At 54.0% G+C, this 16,444-nt stretch overlaps 1 protein-coding gene across 2 annotated transcripts in view; it reads left to right on the top strand.

The window, feature by feature from the left end:
• CTIF (cap binding complex dependent translation initiation factor) overlaps window positions 1-16,444 on the top strand; it is a 266,261-nt gene that overhangs the window by 85,945 nt on the left and 163,872 nt on the right. For both annotated transcript variants that reach the window (XM_069468432.1, XM_069468431.1), the window contains exon 6: window positions 3,912-3,987. In XM_069468432.1, coding sequence (XP_069324533.1) covers window positions 3,912-3,987 — 76 coding nt within the window. The remainder of the gene's footprint in view (window positions 1-3,911; window positions 3,988-16,444) is intronic.

The raw sequence follows: 16,444 nt of genomic DNA, 5'->3' as shown, positions 1-16,444 counted from the left end.
CTCTCACCACACCTCCTTTTTTCATTGTCCTGCCCGTTGTGGGTTCCATAGTTCTTTGGGTAGAGAAGGGAGATGGCCACCCTGCAGGGGTGGGAACCTGTGGCCTTGTGATTTCAAGACTGTTCTTTTTAATTAGGATTCAGTCAAAGGCCACACTTAAGGACCAAGAAGGCCACACGTGGCCTTAAGGCCACAGGGTCCCCACCCCGGGTTGAGTATGGAGACACCTGTTAGAGGGCGATAGAGCGTGGGAGAGACACAGCTGACCATCCGCCCCTCACTGCCTGCTCAGCCCGCCCAGCCGGCCACCGCTGCACGGGGCTGTGCCTCCGCAATCCTGTCTTCAGGGAAGGTGGACTTGACTTAGCCGGTGGAATTCAGGAGTGGGTTTTCGGCAGAGGGGCTGCTTGCCATCTGCCCAGTGTGGAGTGCATTGGAGGTTGGCTGTGCCATGGGAATGGGAGGAGCACTGCACTGTCCTCAAGTCCAAGGAGCCAGTCTGTCACTAGATCTGCTGGGTCCCTGCGTGGCTCTAGGTGCCATGAGGAAAATTCACACACACAAACACACACACACACACACACACACACACTACAATATGGTCTTTGCCCAGAAGCATGTTCAGTCTACTGGGAAAAGGAGACATGAACCCATTCATGATTGAGACTGTATAGAGGAAAAAAAAATGACTAAACTATGCGGTGCCTATTTAGCGTAGGCAGTATAAAGTATGATGCCAGGTGTGGGGTTAACTAAAGTGAATGCAAAAGGGGTTAGAAAAGAGAGCACTTTGTAGGATGAATCACCTGGGAAAGGCTTCAGAGAGGGATGTCATTTCCCTGTGCAGCTCATCTCTCCTGTGTCCCCTGGTAGCACACAGCTGGTGAAACCAGTGGGGAAACTGAGGCCCAGGGGATCGAGGTGTTGGTGCTGCCTTACTGACTACAGGTGTCCGATGGGGAATGCATATGGAAAGCAAGCTTTCCAAAGGTATCTGCACCAGTTCCTAGAGATTAACTAACTTCATGACAAAACGCCATTTGGCAGTGGTGATAAATGCTTATCTAGGGAAGGAACAATTCCCCTTGTGCTGAGGGGCATTGTCCCTTTTGAAACCAGAGTAACCAGCTGCACCCATGATGCCAGCTGTGGGTCTGAGTTGCTTGGCCAGGCTCACCCACTCGCCAGGAGCCTGCCAGCTTTGCTGAGTCACCTGGGATCTCCCACGGACACCTGACTCTCTGGCCAAATCCTGCCACTACCAGGTTCCCAGGGAGTCTGGGTACAGTGTCCTGTGGCCACCCTGTGGCCAGGTGTCCCCCGTAGAGTCCTCTAAGTCTCCCCCTTACAGTCCTGCCTTAGTGGGGACAGACTCCACATGCTGGCACTGCAGCCTCGCTCAGAAGCAAGGTACCACTTGGTTGCCAAGGCTTCCTGCAGCCTGTGTTTCCATGGAGGGACAGAAATCGGAGAAGGCTGTTGCCTTGGAAACCCTGTTGGCAGCAGTGACTCAGCTCATCTGTAGCCACCTCTGCCCTCCAAACCTGCAGTTCTGAGCCCTGACCAGGGCAGGTCTGGGGGGACAGCAGCCCTCCCCGGCATACCGCCCATGCCCGACCCCGGGGCTGCTGGGGTGAGAACAGCAGGCCATGCCTGGAGTGTGCTAGGCTGGTGCCCGGCATGTGCTTAGAGCTCAGTGCATGCGGGAGAGTCCTGAGGTGTGTTTTCCCAGCAAGTGACATGGGGGAGGGGTGTCAGCCAGTCCAGGCCGCCAAGTCCCCACAGCCCTCCTCCCCCACGGCCCTGGCAGGTGCAGAACACAGAAGACAACAAGCAGCTGGTGCTTTCACGGGCGGCCTGTCTCCACCAAGCAGATAGATGAGTTAAAAGATGGTTGGATGTTCCAGGCCTTTCTCCACCTCCTCACTTGCAGTCCAGCACATCTTGGGGGTCAGGGGGGACAACTTTTCCTCTTTTCCCTCACACCTGTTATACTTCCCTACACCCCTCCCCACCCTGGCTCCACCTGCCCTCACCTCTGCAGCTCCACCCTGCCCTGGCCCACCCCCTCCAGCCACGGCAGCACCTTTGCTCTTAGCTCCGGCCATTTGCCTGCACTGTGGAACATTCTCCCACATTCCCCGTGCTTGACCAGCTCACTTCTCACCTTCCCCCTGACCTTCACCCAGACAGTTCCAGGCACTGCTGCTCTGAGTTTGTGCAGCGCACTGGCCGCTGTGCTGTGGGAGCTGATTCTCCCTCCAGACACGGGAGGGCCAGGCCCACGCGCTGTCTGCACCTGGGCCCCAGCCCCTGCCCGGAGCCCAGCACAGAAGCATTTGGTGAATGAGGAAATGAACCATCAGATGCAGGCTTGCCTTATACCCCATTCTCTTGCACCCAAGCCTTTGCTGTGGGCGGCTGCCAGTTTCTCTTCCTCTGGGTTTTGGGGCTCCTCTGGCCCTAGGACTTTAGACTTTAGGGCACTGATCTCATGCTGCCCCCTGGTGGTGCTCAGGGGTACAGCCCTGGGAGATGACTTCAGGACTCCTGCTAAGAGCTCTGAGCTGTCTGAGGGCAGGAGCTACAACTGGTTTATTTTTGTTGACAGGGCCAAAACCAGAAGAGATGCTTGGTGAATATTTAAACAAATGAGCTAACTACTCTGAAACGTGAGAGTTGCATTAACTGTGCAGCTGGAAGATGCTGTCACCAGCCTGTGGGACAGCCCTCACCATACCTCAGTAGTCAGTACTGCTAATGACACCCCGCACTGGCCGTGCAACAGTCTCTGTTCTAAGCACTTGCCTCGTAGTATTTAAAACTCAGCATGGCCCAGAGGAGTGGAAACTATTACCATCCTCACTTCTAACAGATAAGGAAACCAGGAGACCCAGAAATTGAGTAACTTGCACCAGGCTGGGTTAGCTGCAGAGACTGTGCCCTTAATCAGTCACCTTGCTGCCTTTATGCCCCCAAAACAAGAACCATAATAGTAGTAGTAAAATTAGTCATAGTAGTAGTAATATATTTGCCTTATTTATTTGAATTTTATTTCATTATTATCTTTGTTTACGATTAAAATATATATGGCCATATGTAATGTTTACTGTGTTCTGGGCACAGTTCTAAGCATCTGAGCACTTAGATACCTTAACTAATTTAATCTTCCAGCCATAGAAGATTAGGCACATTTGTTATACCCATTTTACAAATGAGGAAACCGAGATATAGGGGGGTTAAGGGGTTTGCACAGGGTCACCGGGTTAGTAACCACCCCAGTTAGCAGCTGGGGTCCAATCCCTGGCAGTCTGGTTTCAGAATCTGCACCCTTAAATGTGTAGAAGAAAGAGATCCTTGGCCACTAAGTTGGGGCCAGCGTGTCTGGCCTGCGGGCACGCCCACTCGCAGAGGACGTGGACACAAAGCATACAATATCTGACAGGGCTTGTTGGACTGGCCCAAAGTCAAGCCAAGGAGGAAGGAAGCCCCACTGAGCTCCCTGCCAGCCCCTGCCAGCCTGTGTGACTTTGAAAAAGTTGCTTTCTCTCTCTGTTCACTGAGCTTCCCTTTGGTGTAATAGGGCAAGGCAGGTCGATTTTTGCAGGAGTTATGACAAGCTTTGGGGTATTCATTAGCAAGGAGCTTAGCTTCTTTGCCTGGACGGGTCAAGGGGAACTTTGGCTCCTCTCTCACCTCCCTCCAGGTTGGCTGTTGAACTGGGGGAGGAGGACCCTCACCTCTTCAGCCATTTCCTCTGGGTGGGACAGCTGATTCTGCAGGGTTTGAGGGATGGCAGGACCAGGTATCTCCTGACTGTCCCTCCTCTCCTGCTTGCCAGGCTGGAACAGGATGCATGAATGAACCATCTTTCCAATGCCTTTTTGTCTTTTTTGTCTTTTCTAATCCAGGTGTGGCAAAGGGAAGCTGGAAGATGGGGATGGTATCAACCTGAATGACATCGAGAAGGTCCTCCCAGCCTGGCAGGTAGGTTCAGGGGCAGATTCTCTAAAACCTGCCCCGCCCTTGGAGTCCTGATTCTCTGCCTGGGCAGGGCCTGAGCACTCCTGCTGGCTCCTTGCTCCAGAAAGCGGTGCAACCACATGTACGAAAGTGGCAGGTGGGCAGCAGTGGATACCTGCCATGGTCCAGGGTGTCCTACGGTGACAGGTGTGTGGCAATCCCTCTTGGTGGTACAGTGGGTACTTGTGGCAGGCCTGACGCCCTTTAGAGATGAAGTGGGCCATGCACTGTCAACTCAGAGAACTTGGAAGTTTTTGTCCCTTGACCTGAAACCTCTGCAGGTGAGGCGTCCTGCATTGTATTCAGATGGGACTGGCAGGCCTGTTGGGGTTTTTAATATGGTCGAGGTGATCTTTAGGCTTCTGAAAAGTGGAGTTGTCCTGCCAGACTCCAGGAATGTGCTGTGTTTGCGGAGTGTGTCGTTGATTGGCTTTTATTCCCAGAACTGGGCCAGGCTCCAGGTCAATGGAGATTCACTCAGCAAAGATGCAGTGAATCCAGGTCTCAAATGCTTATAGTGCTGGACATCCAGTGGGAACAGCAGGAATCTGGCTGCTCCCAGGGATGGGGTTGGGCCTGCCCCAGGGGGTGAGAGCACAGGACCCTCTGCCGCGACTGAGCCTGCCGCTGCTGGCGACCCACCGCCCCACTCACCTGCCACCCTTCCCTTCCTTCCTCAATCTGTCTTGTCATTTTCCCTGTGTCTATTCCTTTCTTCCTGGTGCCTTTCCCATTGTGTTTCTTCTCTGTTCATGCCTTGGGCCTGTCAATGAGAGACAACAGAGCATACAGTTAAGGCCACAGCACTTTGACTATAATGTGCCTTAGTGTGATTTTTTTTTTTTCCTTCATGTCTCACCCACTTGGGATTTATTGAGTTTTTTTGGATCTGTAGGTTTGTAATTTGATCAAATTTGGAAAATTTTCAGTCTTTATTCCTCCCCCTTCCCTCAACCCTGGGGTTCCAATAATAGGTATGCTGTGCTTCTTCCTGTTTTCCCAGGGCGCACCAAAGCTCTGCTTATTTTTAGACAATCTTTCTTTTCTCTCTGTGTTTCATTTTGGATAGTTTCTGTTGCTATGTCTTCAAGTTCACTAATATTTTCTTGCAGTGTCTAATCTACTCTTAATCCTATCCAGGGTATTTTTATTTCAGATATTTTAGTTTTTATCTCTAGAAGTTCAGTGTGGATCCTTTTTTTCATATCTTTTATTTCTTGTGCTTTCTCCTCTCTTCCAAAGCATATGCAACCTATTTCTAATGGCCGTTTTGATGTCCTTCTCTACTAATTCATCATTATCCATGTCATATCAGAGTCTGTTTTTATTCATTGATTGTTCTTCTGGTTATGGGCCATATTATTCTCTGCATGCTGATAATTTTATAGTAGAGGCTAGATGTTCGGAACTTTACATTGTTGAGTGCTGAAATTTTCTTTTAAATTTCTTTGAATATTTGGGGGGAGTTTGTTCTAGAACACAGTTAAGTTACTTAAAAGTAGTTTGAGTCTTTCAAGAGTTGGTTTTAAGTTTTCTTAGGGCAAGAAGACATCTGTCTAGGGCAGATTTTGCTCCACTGTTTCTGAGATTGCTACCCAATGCCCTGTGTATTAGGAGTATACCTCCCAGCTGTAAAAACACAAACTGTTTCCAGCCCTAAGTGATCTCAGAGGATTCTTTCATCTATTCCTTCAAGGCTTTTTCACAGCCTTGGAAGTTTCCTCACACACATGCACAAATCAGTATTCAGCCAAAGACTCGAGGGTCTCAGATTTCTGGATGTCCCTCTGTGTGCGGCTGTCTCCTTTCTGGTACTCTGCCTGGCCATATCAAGATGTCTTGGACTCCCTGGATTTTGAACTCTGTCTTCTTAACTCATTGAGGCCACCCGGCTCGGATTCCCCTTCCTGCGTTGCAGGCTGGAAACTTTCTCAGTGGTGCTGGGCTGGGGCACGTGTAGAGGTCAGCTTATTACAAGTGGAAAAACGGTGACTTTGTGGTGGAGAAACCTGGCAGGCTCCAAGTTGACTGGGTGATTAGGGTCAGCCTCCGTAGTGGTGGGACAAACGGATTCCAGGTGCCCCAGTGGGCCACACTGAGAAAACCCAATGTCATGTGTGGGGTTTTCCTTCTAAGAAAGCACCACCTAAGCCCAGTCTTGAGGAAATGGGTATAAGGACCATTCTCTGAAACTGCTTGGACGTGAAGGGCAGGGGAGGGCTGAGGCAGTCTTCCATGGTGTAAGGGACTGAAGAGGCAGATGACTAAATGCAGCACATGTTCCTTGCTGAAATCCTGGACCAGAAGGAAATTGAGACCTGTTGGGACAGCCGGAGAATGTGAAGGGTCTGTGGGTGGGACAGTGGATTTGCCTCGATGTCAGTTCCTGACTTGGAGGGCTAAGTCATGGTCATGTAGGTGAGTGTCCTCGTCTTTGAGAAATGCACACTGGGATATTTGAGGGATGTGGGCCTCACGTCTGCAGTGTGTCCTCAAATGGGTTAGGAAAAGATGATGATAATGGTCTGTAGACACACAGAGGGAGGGAAGGGCACGCACCAGGGAGTGTTAACAGCCGGAGAATCTGAGTGAGGAGGATGGGGGAGTTCTTTGCACCGTTCCCGCAACTTCGCTATAAATTGAGAGGAAGAAGAATCAGCAGGGCCCAGGCCGTGGTGTGTAAGTCAAAGGCGCAGAGCATCAGCTCCTGAGATACCCTCTGGGCTGGATCTATATTAAATTATCGCTGCTGATGTAAAGCCAGCCTTGGCGCAGAAGATAAGAGGGTGAAGTACTTAGAAGTTATCACTGTATCACTCCATTCCTAAGTGCCTACAGCATTCATTATTGATAGAACAAGTGCATTTGAGAGACCCTGGCTAGGTGGGAAGCCCCATGCCCCTGCCCTAGGCAAGGTGCTGACCGCTCAGTGTCCTTCGAGCTAAAAACTAGGAGTTGTGGCTGGAAAAGTGACAGATCTGGCCACTCTTTCCTGTTTGGTGACTGTGTCCTAGCTCCTCCAGGGAGCAGGATGGAGGACCTTTTACTCTGCCCAGCAGGGAAAGGAGAGCTGGGCTGCTGGCCGGGTGGGAGGCAGCAGAAGGCAGGCATCAAGGGCTTGGTGTCCAGACCCAGACTGGACCCCATAGAATCCTGGCCCTGCCACTGACTAGCCAAGGGGTCTTGGGCTAGTCACTTACCCTCACTCTGCCTCAGTTTCCTCGTGTGTAAAATAACCGTAACTACTTCATAGAGCGGTTGGGAAGATTAAGCATTGAGTTCATGCGTGGCACGTCCTGGATGCTGTGCTGGTTTCTGCTGTCATTCCCAGGACTGAGCGCTGCCAGTCAAGCCCCCGCTTCTGAGGGGGACCAGGCTATGCGGGTGGGAGGAGGGAGCGATTTTCTGCCCCACCCCTGGGTGAGCTGTTTCTCGGGGAAAGAGGGGCATCGGTGCCAGTGAGAGGCTTGGGTTATGGGCCTTGGTTCACGGGCTGTGCCCATACAGCCACCCACGGTCACCAGGGCCCTGGGTGACTCTCGTCCTGTGGGCATCTCAGGCAGTGGAGAGATTGGACAAGGGGTCAGGACAACCCAATTCCGGACGTCTGCCGCAGCCATGCCCTGTGACTGTCCCTTCGTGGGCCTTGGTGTACTGGTTAGTAAAATGACCCAGTTGGACTAGATCAGAGGTTTGCAAACTATGAAGCCCTCGGGGTTCCCAGAGGTGCCTCAGGGTACTCTGGGGGGTGAGGAGGCTGAATGAGCAAGCTCCAGGGCACCTGCGCAGCTCCCAGAACTGCTCAGCTGGTGTCTCTGAGTCAGGATGCTATGAATGGTTTCATCTGGAGAAATGATTCACTGCCAAACAAATTGTGATAATCGTCAGACCAAGGTCCTCTGAGGTATCGTGATCTAGCGATGCTTGGGTTTTCTCTGTTTCATCAAGGAAGGTAAATCAGCGAGCTTTCTCGGCTCTGCAGGGCCCGCGTGTGAGGCTCAGCTCTAAAGGCTGCTGGTGCTGGAGGTCTGCACCCTGCTCTCTGTTTTCAGCTCGGAGGCACACGTGGAAGGACTTAGATATTTGCACACAAACATACACACACACCACACATGACATATGTATACATGCAAATACATGCACCACGCACACCAAACTCACATACACCACACATACCATGCATACCACACACACCACACACACTCCACACGTACACACACACCATGCATACATAACCCCCCCCCACAGTACACACAGACATACACACACACATTTTCATGATACACATTTTGGAAAATTATCGACAGACAAGTCCCTCAGGCCCTGTGCTGGGCCTTGGCTGCACATCGGAACTGCCTGGGGACCTTTGACATCTACAGCTGTCTGGGTCTCACCCTGGACTCTCTGTGTTGGTCATCTGTAATAAATTCACAAATTGCTCAAAACTGAGCAGCTTGAAGCAACAGACATACATTATCGCGCACGCTTTCTGGGAGCAGCTCAGCTGGTGGCCCTGGTGTAGCTTCTCTTTGGAGCACTGGAGGTCGAGCTGGTGGCCAGGCAGCAGGGAGGCAGCCATCAGAAGGGGTGCCTGGGCTGGAGGACCCCTCCCGTGGTGGCTGCTCACATGGCTGAGGGAAGGAGACTACTTATGTGTTCTCAGAACGTATCTGCTGGCTCTCCCCAAAGCGAGTGATGAGAGAGAGAGAATGAATCCAACACAGAAGTCACAATCTTTCACCACCTGATCTTAGAAGGACATAGCATCACTCTGCCACATGCTAATATGTTGGTTGCACAGACCTGCCCTGGTACAGTATGGGGACAGCCTGCACAGAGGTGTGAACACCTGGAGGCTGGTGACCACACCTGGTGAATCATACCCAGCAATCCACATTTTTAAAGCATTATAGGAAATTCCAATTAGCAGCAAGGTTGAAAACCTGAAGTCTTAGCTGATAATGCTCAAGGCTTGACCACCTTTTCGGGGTATCCCATGCAATGCAGGATATTTAGGGTTCCTGGCCTAAACCACTGAATGTCAGTCACTGGGGAGGGGCAGTCATGGTGACCCAAATACACCTCCCACTTCCAGGTTCACCTAGGGGACACTATGCAGCCAATTGAAGACCACCGAGTGGAAGAGAAAGCCCACCCCAAGCCTGGGCCCCTCCAGCCCTCCCATGGCAGGCTTGGGCCTGTGCAGAGATGAGCCTCAGGGCTCGCCTGCCTTCCCCACTCGGAGGCCAGTAGGAAAGAGGGGGATGAAGGGAGGTTGCCCTGAAGCCCACCGCCCACCTTCCCTCTACTTCCCCCCTGCCCCAGAAGAAGAGAGGCATACAGATCCTACCAGCTCCATCTCCCCAGCATCTCCCCAGCCCCCAGAGGCCCAGGCCCCCATCTCTGGCCCCTCTGGCCCTGTTCAGATGGCTCAGCAGACACAAGGTTTTGTGACGTGACCTGGCCCACCTGCCTGGCCTCGGTCCCGGGCTCCCCATGCCAGGCTGTGGTCCCGCCGAGCCACTTCCCAGATCTGCCCTGTTCCTGCCCTCTCCTTGCTTTCTCACGGGCAGTTGGTTCCCTCTGCCCAGAATCCAGCTCACCCTTTCTCTGCCTGATGCACTCCTTGGCTGGCTCAGGACACCTCCCCTGGGCTGCCCTCTCAGATGCACAGGGCGGAGTCTGGGAGTCCACCTGCCAGGCTCCCCAGAGCCCCGGCCCCACCCCTGTGGTGGGGCTCCTGTCACATTGCACCCGCTGTTTAACTGCCAGACCCCCTTCCTTGACTCTGGGCTGCCTGAGGGCTGGGGTCATGTTGCAGTCATCTTCTTAACCCCAGCACCAGCGTTCTTGGCTGGATTATAATGAAGAATGCCCCTTCTAGGTGCTTTGTTGTCACTGTCTAGGGCATCCAAGAAAGGACTTTTGTCTGTCTTGACATTAGTCCGTCCCTCTGCCTGTGAGTTTCTCCCACCATTTCCTAGGAGAACTTCAACATGAACCTGGGTTTGCTCTTGGTGGTGTGATATCTGGAACACTCTTTTTTTTTTTTTTTTTTTTTTTTGCAAAAAACAAGATTTTTGCATCATTTCCTATATTAGGATTGTATAGACCATAACATGATATTAAACAAACCCCCCAAATCTCTGGCTTAATGCACAGAAATTTATTTCTAGCTTCCTGAAATTCTACTGAGGGCCCAGCTGTCTCCAGGGCAGCTCCTTGGGGACTCAAGGGTTCACTGGATTCCATTCTGTGGCCCTGCCATCTCAACCCATGGCATCTGGGTGGCCCTGGCAGGGGCAGAGAGAGCTGGAGGGTCATACTCTGGGTCTTAAATGCTTTGACCCAGAAGTGCCACTTTTACTCATAGCCCATTGGACAGAACTAGTCATATGGCTCCACCAGGCTGCAAAGGGCTGGCGGGTGTGAGCACCCAGCTGTTCAGTGAGCAGCACATGCCTCTGCCGAGTCTTCTTCCCCAGCTTGCTCATTTAACTCATCTTCATGGGCCAGGGCTTAGCTCTAGCCTTTAGGAGAGAAAGAATGGCCTAAGATACAGTTCCCTAGGAGAGGCACAGTCTAGTAGAGGAAATGAGACGTGCACACGGATTACCGTCCTGCAACAGTGACACTGTAAATGCCTGAGCAAACACTGGCGCCTTGCCCAGGTCAGAGTCCCTGTAGGGTGAAGTCTGGGTCCTCTCCCTGCGCACCCCACCTTGCTCCCCAGGGCTGCTGCAGTCGCTGCAGTCTGAGACTTGAATGAGTGGCTGAGGACAAAGCAGAGGGCCTCAGTGGCCCCCAGACTTAGTGCCTATTGTAGAGTTCCCAGGAGTCCTAGCTTATCTCTCAGTAGGAGTCACACGTGGGGCACATGCCACAGTGGTCCCAGGAGGAGGTGCCTCAGTTGGGGGTCAGATGCTGACACCTTGGTGGCTGGCCAACTTCTCCAGACAAAGCCTGGCTGTATTTCCACAGTGGGCAATGAATCCAGGGGGCGAGTCTCACTGCAGTGCTAACCTCAAGGTCCCCCACCGCTGGGCCAAGGACTTGGGGCAGCAGGGCAGGCAGTAGGTGTCCACGTCCAGGGCTCGCCCCCACTGCCAGGAATGGTTCTGCACGCACAGCGGGCATTTAGTGAGGTCGTAAGGGCTGGTGTTGGTGATGTTGACTGTCCCGAGGTCTGTCTCCTGCAGTGGTGGCTGCAGGGAGAGGAGCGGGTGTGCCTGGGCGGTGGGTAGCCTGCAGCCAGGTTTCACGGCGCCCACAAACACGGCCGTCTCGGGTGAGTGGAGGCTGGCATTGCTCCCCAGGAGCTCTGCTCAGGAAGGGCAGCAGCAGGCTCTGAGCACAGGGACATGGGTTCAGGGTTTAGTCACGGCTCTGAGTAGTGAAGCCAGAGGGTAGGGCAGACGCTGAGACCCACTCACTTGGGCGCAGACTGGAATTCTAGGGGAACCCCAATGCCATCCACGGGCTGGTGTCCCGCCTGCACGTTTGGCACCTTTGTTGTGAAGCTCCATGAGTGGAGGGGGTTTGGCTGGCCTGCGGTGTCTGCGGTGACATGGGCAGGCCAGTTGTAGTCCTGCTCTGAGAAGGACCCTGGTGTTGAGGCTGGGCCAGGACACATGGCTGCACCGCGGTGTGCTCCCACTAGAGGGCACCAGCGCACCGCTCTGCAGGCTCGTGGGGCTTTGCTGTAGTCCCCTGGTCCCCAGCGCCAGCAGCCAGAGGTGTCTTCCCCGACCCCGCCTTCCTGTCGGCGCTCAGCGTGCAGCTTGTCCTGAAAATGACCCCAGCCAACGCCAAGGCCCTTCCTCCTCACAACAAGGGAGAGGATGAGGAGGTGGGGGAGCCGGCCACACTGAGGAGTAGGGAAGCACCTCTGTGGCCAGAACATCCCTGCTGTGCAAAGGCTGCCGTTCCAGAACCCTCCCTTCCCTGTGGATCCCTGGGAACAGCGACTTCCAGGAGGGAGCGGGGGCAGATAGGGGGGTGCCTTCCCGGGAGTCGGGGTGCAGGTCCCATTCCCCCCACCAGATGGCATCACCTGGACCTGCAGGGGAGACACTCACTGGTGCGGGGTTGGGGGAGTGACAAGTGGCGGCTTCTGCCCTTGGAAGGGTGGGCGGGCGGGCCATGCTAAGGGGGAAGGACGGAGCTCCCTAATCCAAGCCGAGTTACACTTGACCGAGTTCAACGTCCAGGCAGGGGGCTGGAGTCTGAATAGGTCTTGGCGTCAGCCCTGGTCTGAGACAGCCCCCCACCCCCAGGCTCCTTCTCCCCGAGGTGTGACTTGAGCAGTTTCTCTTCAGTGTCTGTGACTCGGCCTCTCCCCACACGCACCACGGCCCCCTCCGCACGACCAGCATTCGAAAGACGTCTAACGGGGGCGTCATCCCTCTGCTCTCTAGGTGGTCCCCAGGTGACCCGTGGATTCCCTCCTGCTCCCAGGGGACAGGGGCCTCAGGGCCCTGAGGAACGCCCCCCCCCCCATGCCACCCACTGCCCTGGGTGCTTCTGTGTCCTAGACGAGACCCCAGGTGAAAGACGTTGTTTGTTGCATTATGCAGTTATCCAGCGTCTTGCCCAAGGCTTTCTGTAAGGACATACTTTGATCATTTGCCTCACATTTTCCATCAGACAAATGTTACGTCTGCTAGAACTACACAGCCCGACTGACTTTTCTTGCCTTTCTTCTGCTGGGCAGTTCCGAGACCGGATTCTGTGCCGTGGCAGGTGGTCACTAGCTCACTCTGACTTGCAACGGTCGGCCCCTGCGACCCTCGTTGCTGACCTGTGTGGGGTACACGATTTGTAGCCCACCCCGTGAAGCCGGCATGGCTAGGGCAAGTGGGCTTCCTGGCCTCTCGGATGTGCCCAGAGCGCTCCCCACTGAGGGTCCCTGAAACCCCGGGGAAAGGAAAGTGCCCTTCTGGCCTCATGAGCGAGTGTCCAAGCAGGTCTTCACACTGGCCCCAGAGCAAGGACAGGGGACAGCTGATGGAAGGGGCAGGGGACTTGGGTTGAACACCTGGTTCCTCGGCTTGGCCCAGACAAGGACAGAGTGAGACTTAACCCCTCCCCACCCAAAAAAAAACATACCTCCCCAGAGAACCCTGAGGGACAAATGAGCTTTCAAACTGAAAGTCACTGGCCCTCAAAGTGATACCGAGGTCTTCCCCACTCCAGTGCTCAGAGGAGTCAAAGTGGCGCAGATGCAGGAACCGCCTCGCTCCTCCAGCAGGCGGCGCTGTTGCTGCTCAGTCGCGGGCTGGGCAGGGCCGCCCGGCGCTGGGGTGAAGCCGCAGACCCAGGGCTGTAGCGGGTTCCCGCTTCCAGTTGACAAGGAGTGACTATCTTCCCTAGAGCTGTGTCAGCTCTGTTGCCAAGTCTTCTGGAAACTTCCGGGATATGCTGACCCACAGGCATAAGGATCATTGAAATATTCTGACATCAGGAACATAGTGGAGTGAGGACCGAGCCCCGCCTCGCACCCCCAGGCCCTGTCCCCTTCCCCGAGTGCTGCTTCTTGCCTCCTCATGGTCCCATGGGAGATGTGGCCTGACTTTGTTCATTCCGGCCACCAGTACTGACCGGCACCTCTCCGTGGACCAGGCGCTGTCTTAGCCATGATGGACTGAGTTAAAACACAGGGGCCGGGCACCCCTCCCATGGATGGGGACATGGTCCTCTCAATGTCCCCTTAGTGAGAATCCAACAGTGAACGTAACGCACCAACAGTCACACCAGCGAACATCCACAGAGTGCTTTCCGGGTTCCGGGGACTGTGAAGGTGCTTGCTCTTTCTTGTCTTACCCTGTCACTGTGCCACGGTGTGCATACTGTTACTGGCCTCAGTTCACAGACTCGATGTCTTTGGTCAGGTGCCACCTTCTCAGTAAGGCCTCTTGAACACTGCGTCCCGTCCTCGAGCTCCCATCCCCTCCCCACCTGATCCTCGGCCACCACCATACGCTTTACTGTGTGTCTGTGCCCTCCCTCTGTAGCACCCTGGATGTGCCCCTTGGGCACATCCAGGGACTCATCAGATACCGATGGAATGACAATGTGGGCTCCGACTCGCTCCTGTCCCAGAGGGACGCACACCCAGTGCCCCAGCCCAAAACTTGGGCCTGCATCCCAGCGGCCAATACGACCTGGGCGCTGTCCAAGCGACATTCCTGCACATGCCATCTCTGATTTCTCCTAACTGCCATGTGAAGTGTTTATTCTATTATTATTTTTCAGGTCGGAGAAATGAGACCAAATGCCTTGCCCCAAATCGCAGTCTATAGCAGGATTAAGATTCAGGCAGCCTGACCCCTCCGACACCCCTTTGTGAGGAGCGACCGTGAGGAGGAAGAGGGGCGGGAAAACCATTTTCTAATTCTAGGCGACAGCAGTCACGTACGGCAAGTTAGGGGTGAATGTCATTTCCTTATTAAGCAAGAACAAGAAAGTGGATGTCTTTTTTTTCCTCTCTGCTGCCGAGGGCAATAGAAATGGAAAGGGGAAGGGAAAGAAAGAAAGAAAGAAAGAAAGAGAAAAGCCCCTGCTGACAGCTTGGCAGGAGGAAGAAATACGATTTTTACTCCTTTTTAAATCAGACAGGTTTACAGGGGCCTCCCCCATCCCCGCTGACCCAAGAGCCGCGTCAGCCCTCGCGGAGGGCGCTCACCTAGGGAGCCCCTCTGCCCCTCCGGCCACCTCCCACCCCCAGTGCTTCCTCCCTGGGGACAAAAATAGGCGCCCATACAATACGGGAGACCAGAAGTTCTTCAGTCCCTGGTTTCCTGTCTGAGGCCGCCAGGTAGCAGGGTCTGCTGGGAATGGCAACGTGCTCCTTGAGGCGAGCCTATTTTTATTTTTGTTCTTTGTGAGTCTTCTTTAAAGAAATGATTATTTGGGGGGTGAAGACTTTTGTTGGTGAAAACCAGGGAAGTTCATCAGGAAGAGGTGACAGGCCGAGCTGGGCCGGGGTTCCCACACGGGGCTTCCCCTGTCCACCTCCCCGAGGGGCTGAGCGCGGGGAGCCAGGGTCAGAGGCAGCAAGCGCTTTCTGGGCTGGGTGGCGCCGGCCCCAGGGGGTCCAGGAAAGTCGGACTCTACTGTGAGACAACCTCAATGATTCAGAACACCGCTAGGATCTTAGACAGGGGATTGGCAGACTTCGGTCCACGGACCAAGACCAGCCCTCCTGCCTGTTTTGCAAATGCAGCTTTATCAGAACACAGCCGCGCCCATTCATTTGCTCGCTGCATCTGCAGAGTGGAATAGTCGCCACGTGGAGCCCATCGCCTGCAAAGCCTAAAATACTTACTCTCTGGCCCTTTACGGAACACATTTGCCAAACACTGATCTAGCATATAAACAGAGAAAGACCCCAAGAGTTAAAACAGGTGGCAAAAATCCTGAAATTCATGCGCTTTAGTCATCCGAGAGCCCTTCAGCGTCACACACGGAACACTGGGTCATTCATCCAAAATAATTGTCTTCCAGCTTTCATCTCTTCAGCTGTAAAGTGGGGATGCTGTCCCTGATCAACATTGCAAGGCTGTGCTAAGAGTCAAATAGTAGTAGAAACCAGGCTGTGCAGTGACAGTCATTTGTAAACTTGAAAAACACTCTGCAGAGTGCTGTGGCCGAGTGGCAACTGGAAGCCGACATAGAGCTGTGCTTGGGAGCAGCCCAACAGTTCCTTCTGTGGGTGTTTTGGGGGTGGGAGTGGGGCACAGAGATTCCACTGGGTTCCCCCAGCTCCTCTGAGCCCAAGACCTGAAGACTGACTGCCTACCTGCCGTCGCCTTTAGACAGAGAAGGCTGTCTCCATTCACCCCGTTCCTCTCTCCTTGTGTGTCGCTCCCTCTTCCTTGCCCAAATCTTCCCCCTCTTTCATAGCCCTGTTCAAATTTTACCTCCTCCATGCAGAAGTCAGAGGTATCTTGGCTCCCTGGGGGCTTGATCTAGGCCAGTTTCGGGGCTTTCCAGGTTTTTGTGCCTCTCCGTGTGTGTGTGTGTGTGTGTGTGTGTGTGTGCTTCCTGGAGGAGGTAGACCTTGACCTGGGCCTTGGGGGTGGCCAGGAGGTGGATCTGCAGGGAGAAAGAGAAGTATGGCATTGAGGGATGGGGAAGGCAGCAAGCAGGGGTTCGGAGGGAAAGGATGCTGCTGAGAATAGGGGAGTCCAGGAGTCCTCAAGAGCCATTTCTATGAGCAGCAAGAGATGTTGGTGGAGGCCGTGGAGGTCTTGGGACTTGACCAGATGGGGACTCAGCAGAATGTTCTTAGCAGGGAAATGCTCGGTGGCAGGAGGACTCAGGAAGCCGGGGCTAGGGCTGACCAATCCTTGCCCTCGTCCTGGAGACTCACAGGGAGGTCCTAGGGTCTCCCTCCAGTGTCCAGGGAAGAAGCTTTATT

This window comes from Eulemur rufifrons, chromosome 5 (genome assembly GCF_041146395.1).
Source record: "Eulemur rufifrons isolate Redbay chromosome 5, OSU_ERuf_1, whole genome shotgun sequence".
NCBI lineage: Eukaryota > Metazoa > Chordata > Mammalia > Primates > Lemuridae > Eulemur > Eulemur rufifrons.
Note: the sequence above shows the minus strand (reverse complement) of the source record. Positions and strands in the feature narration are given on the sequence as shown.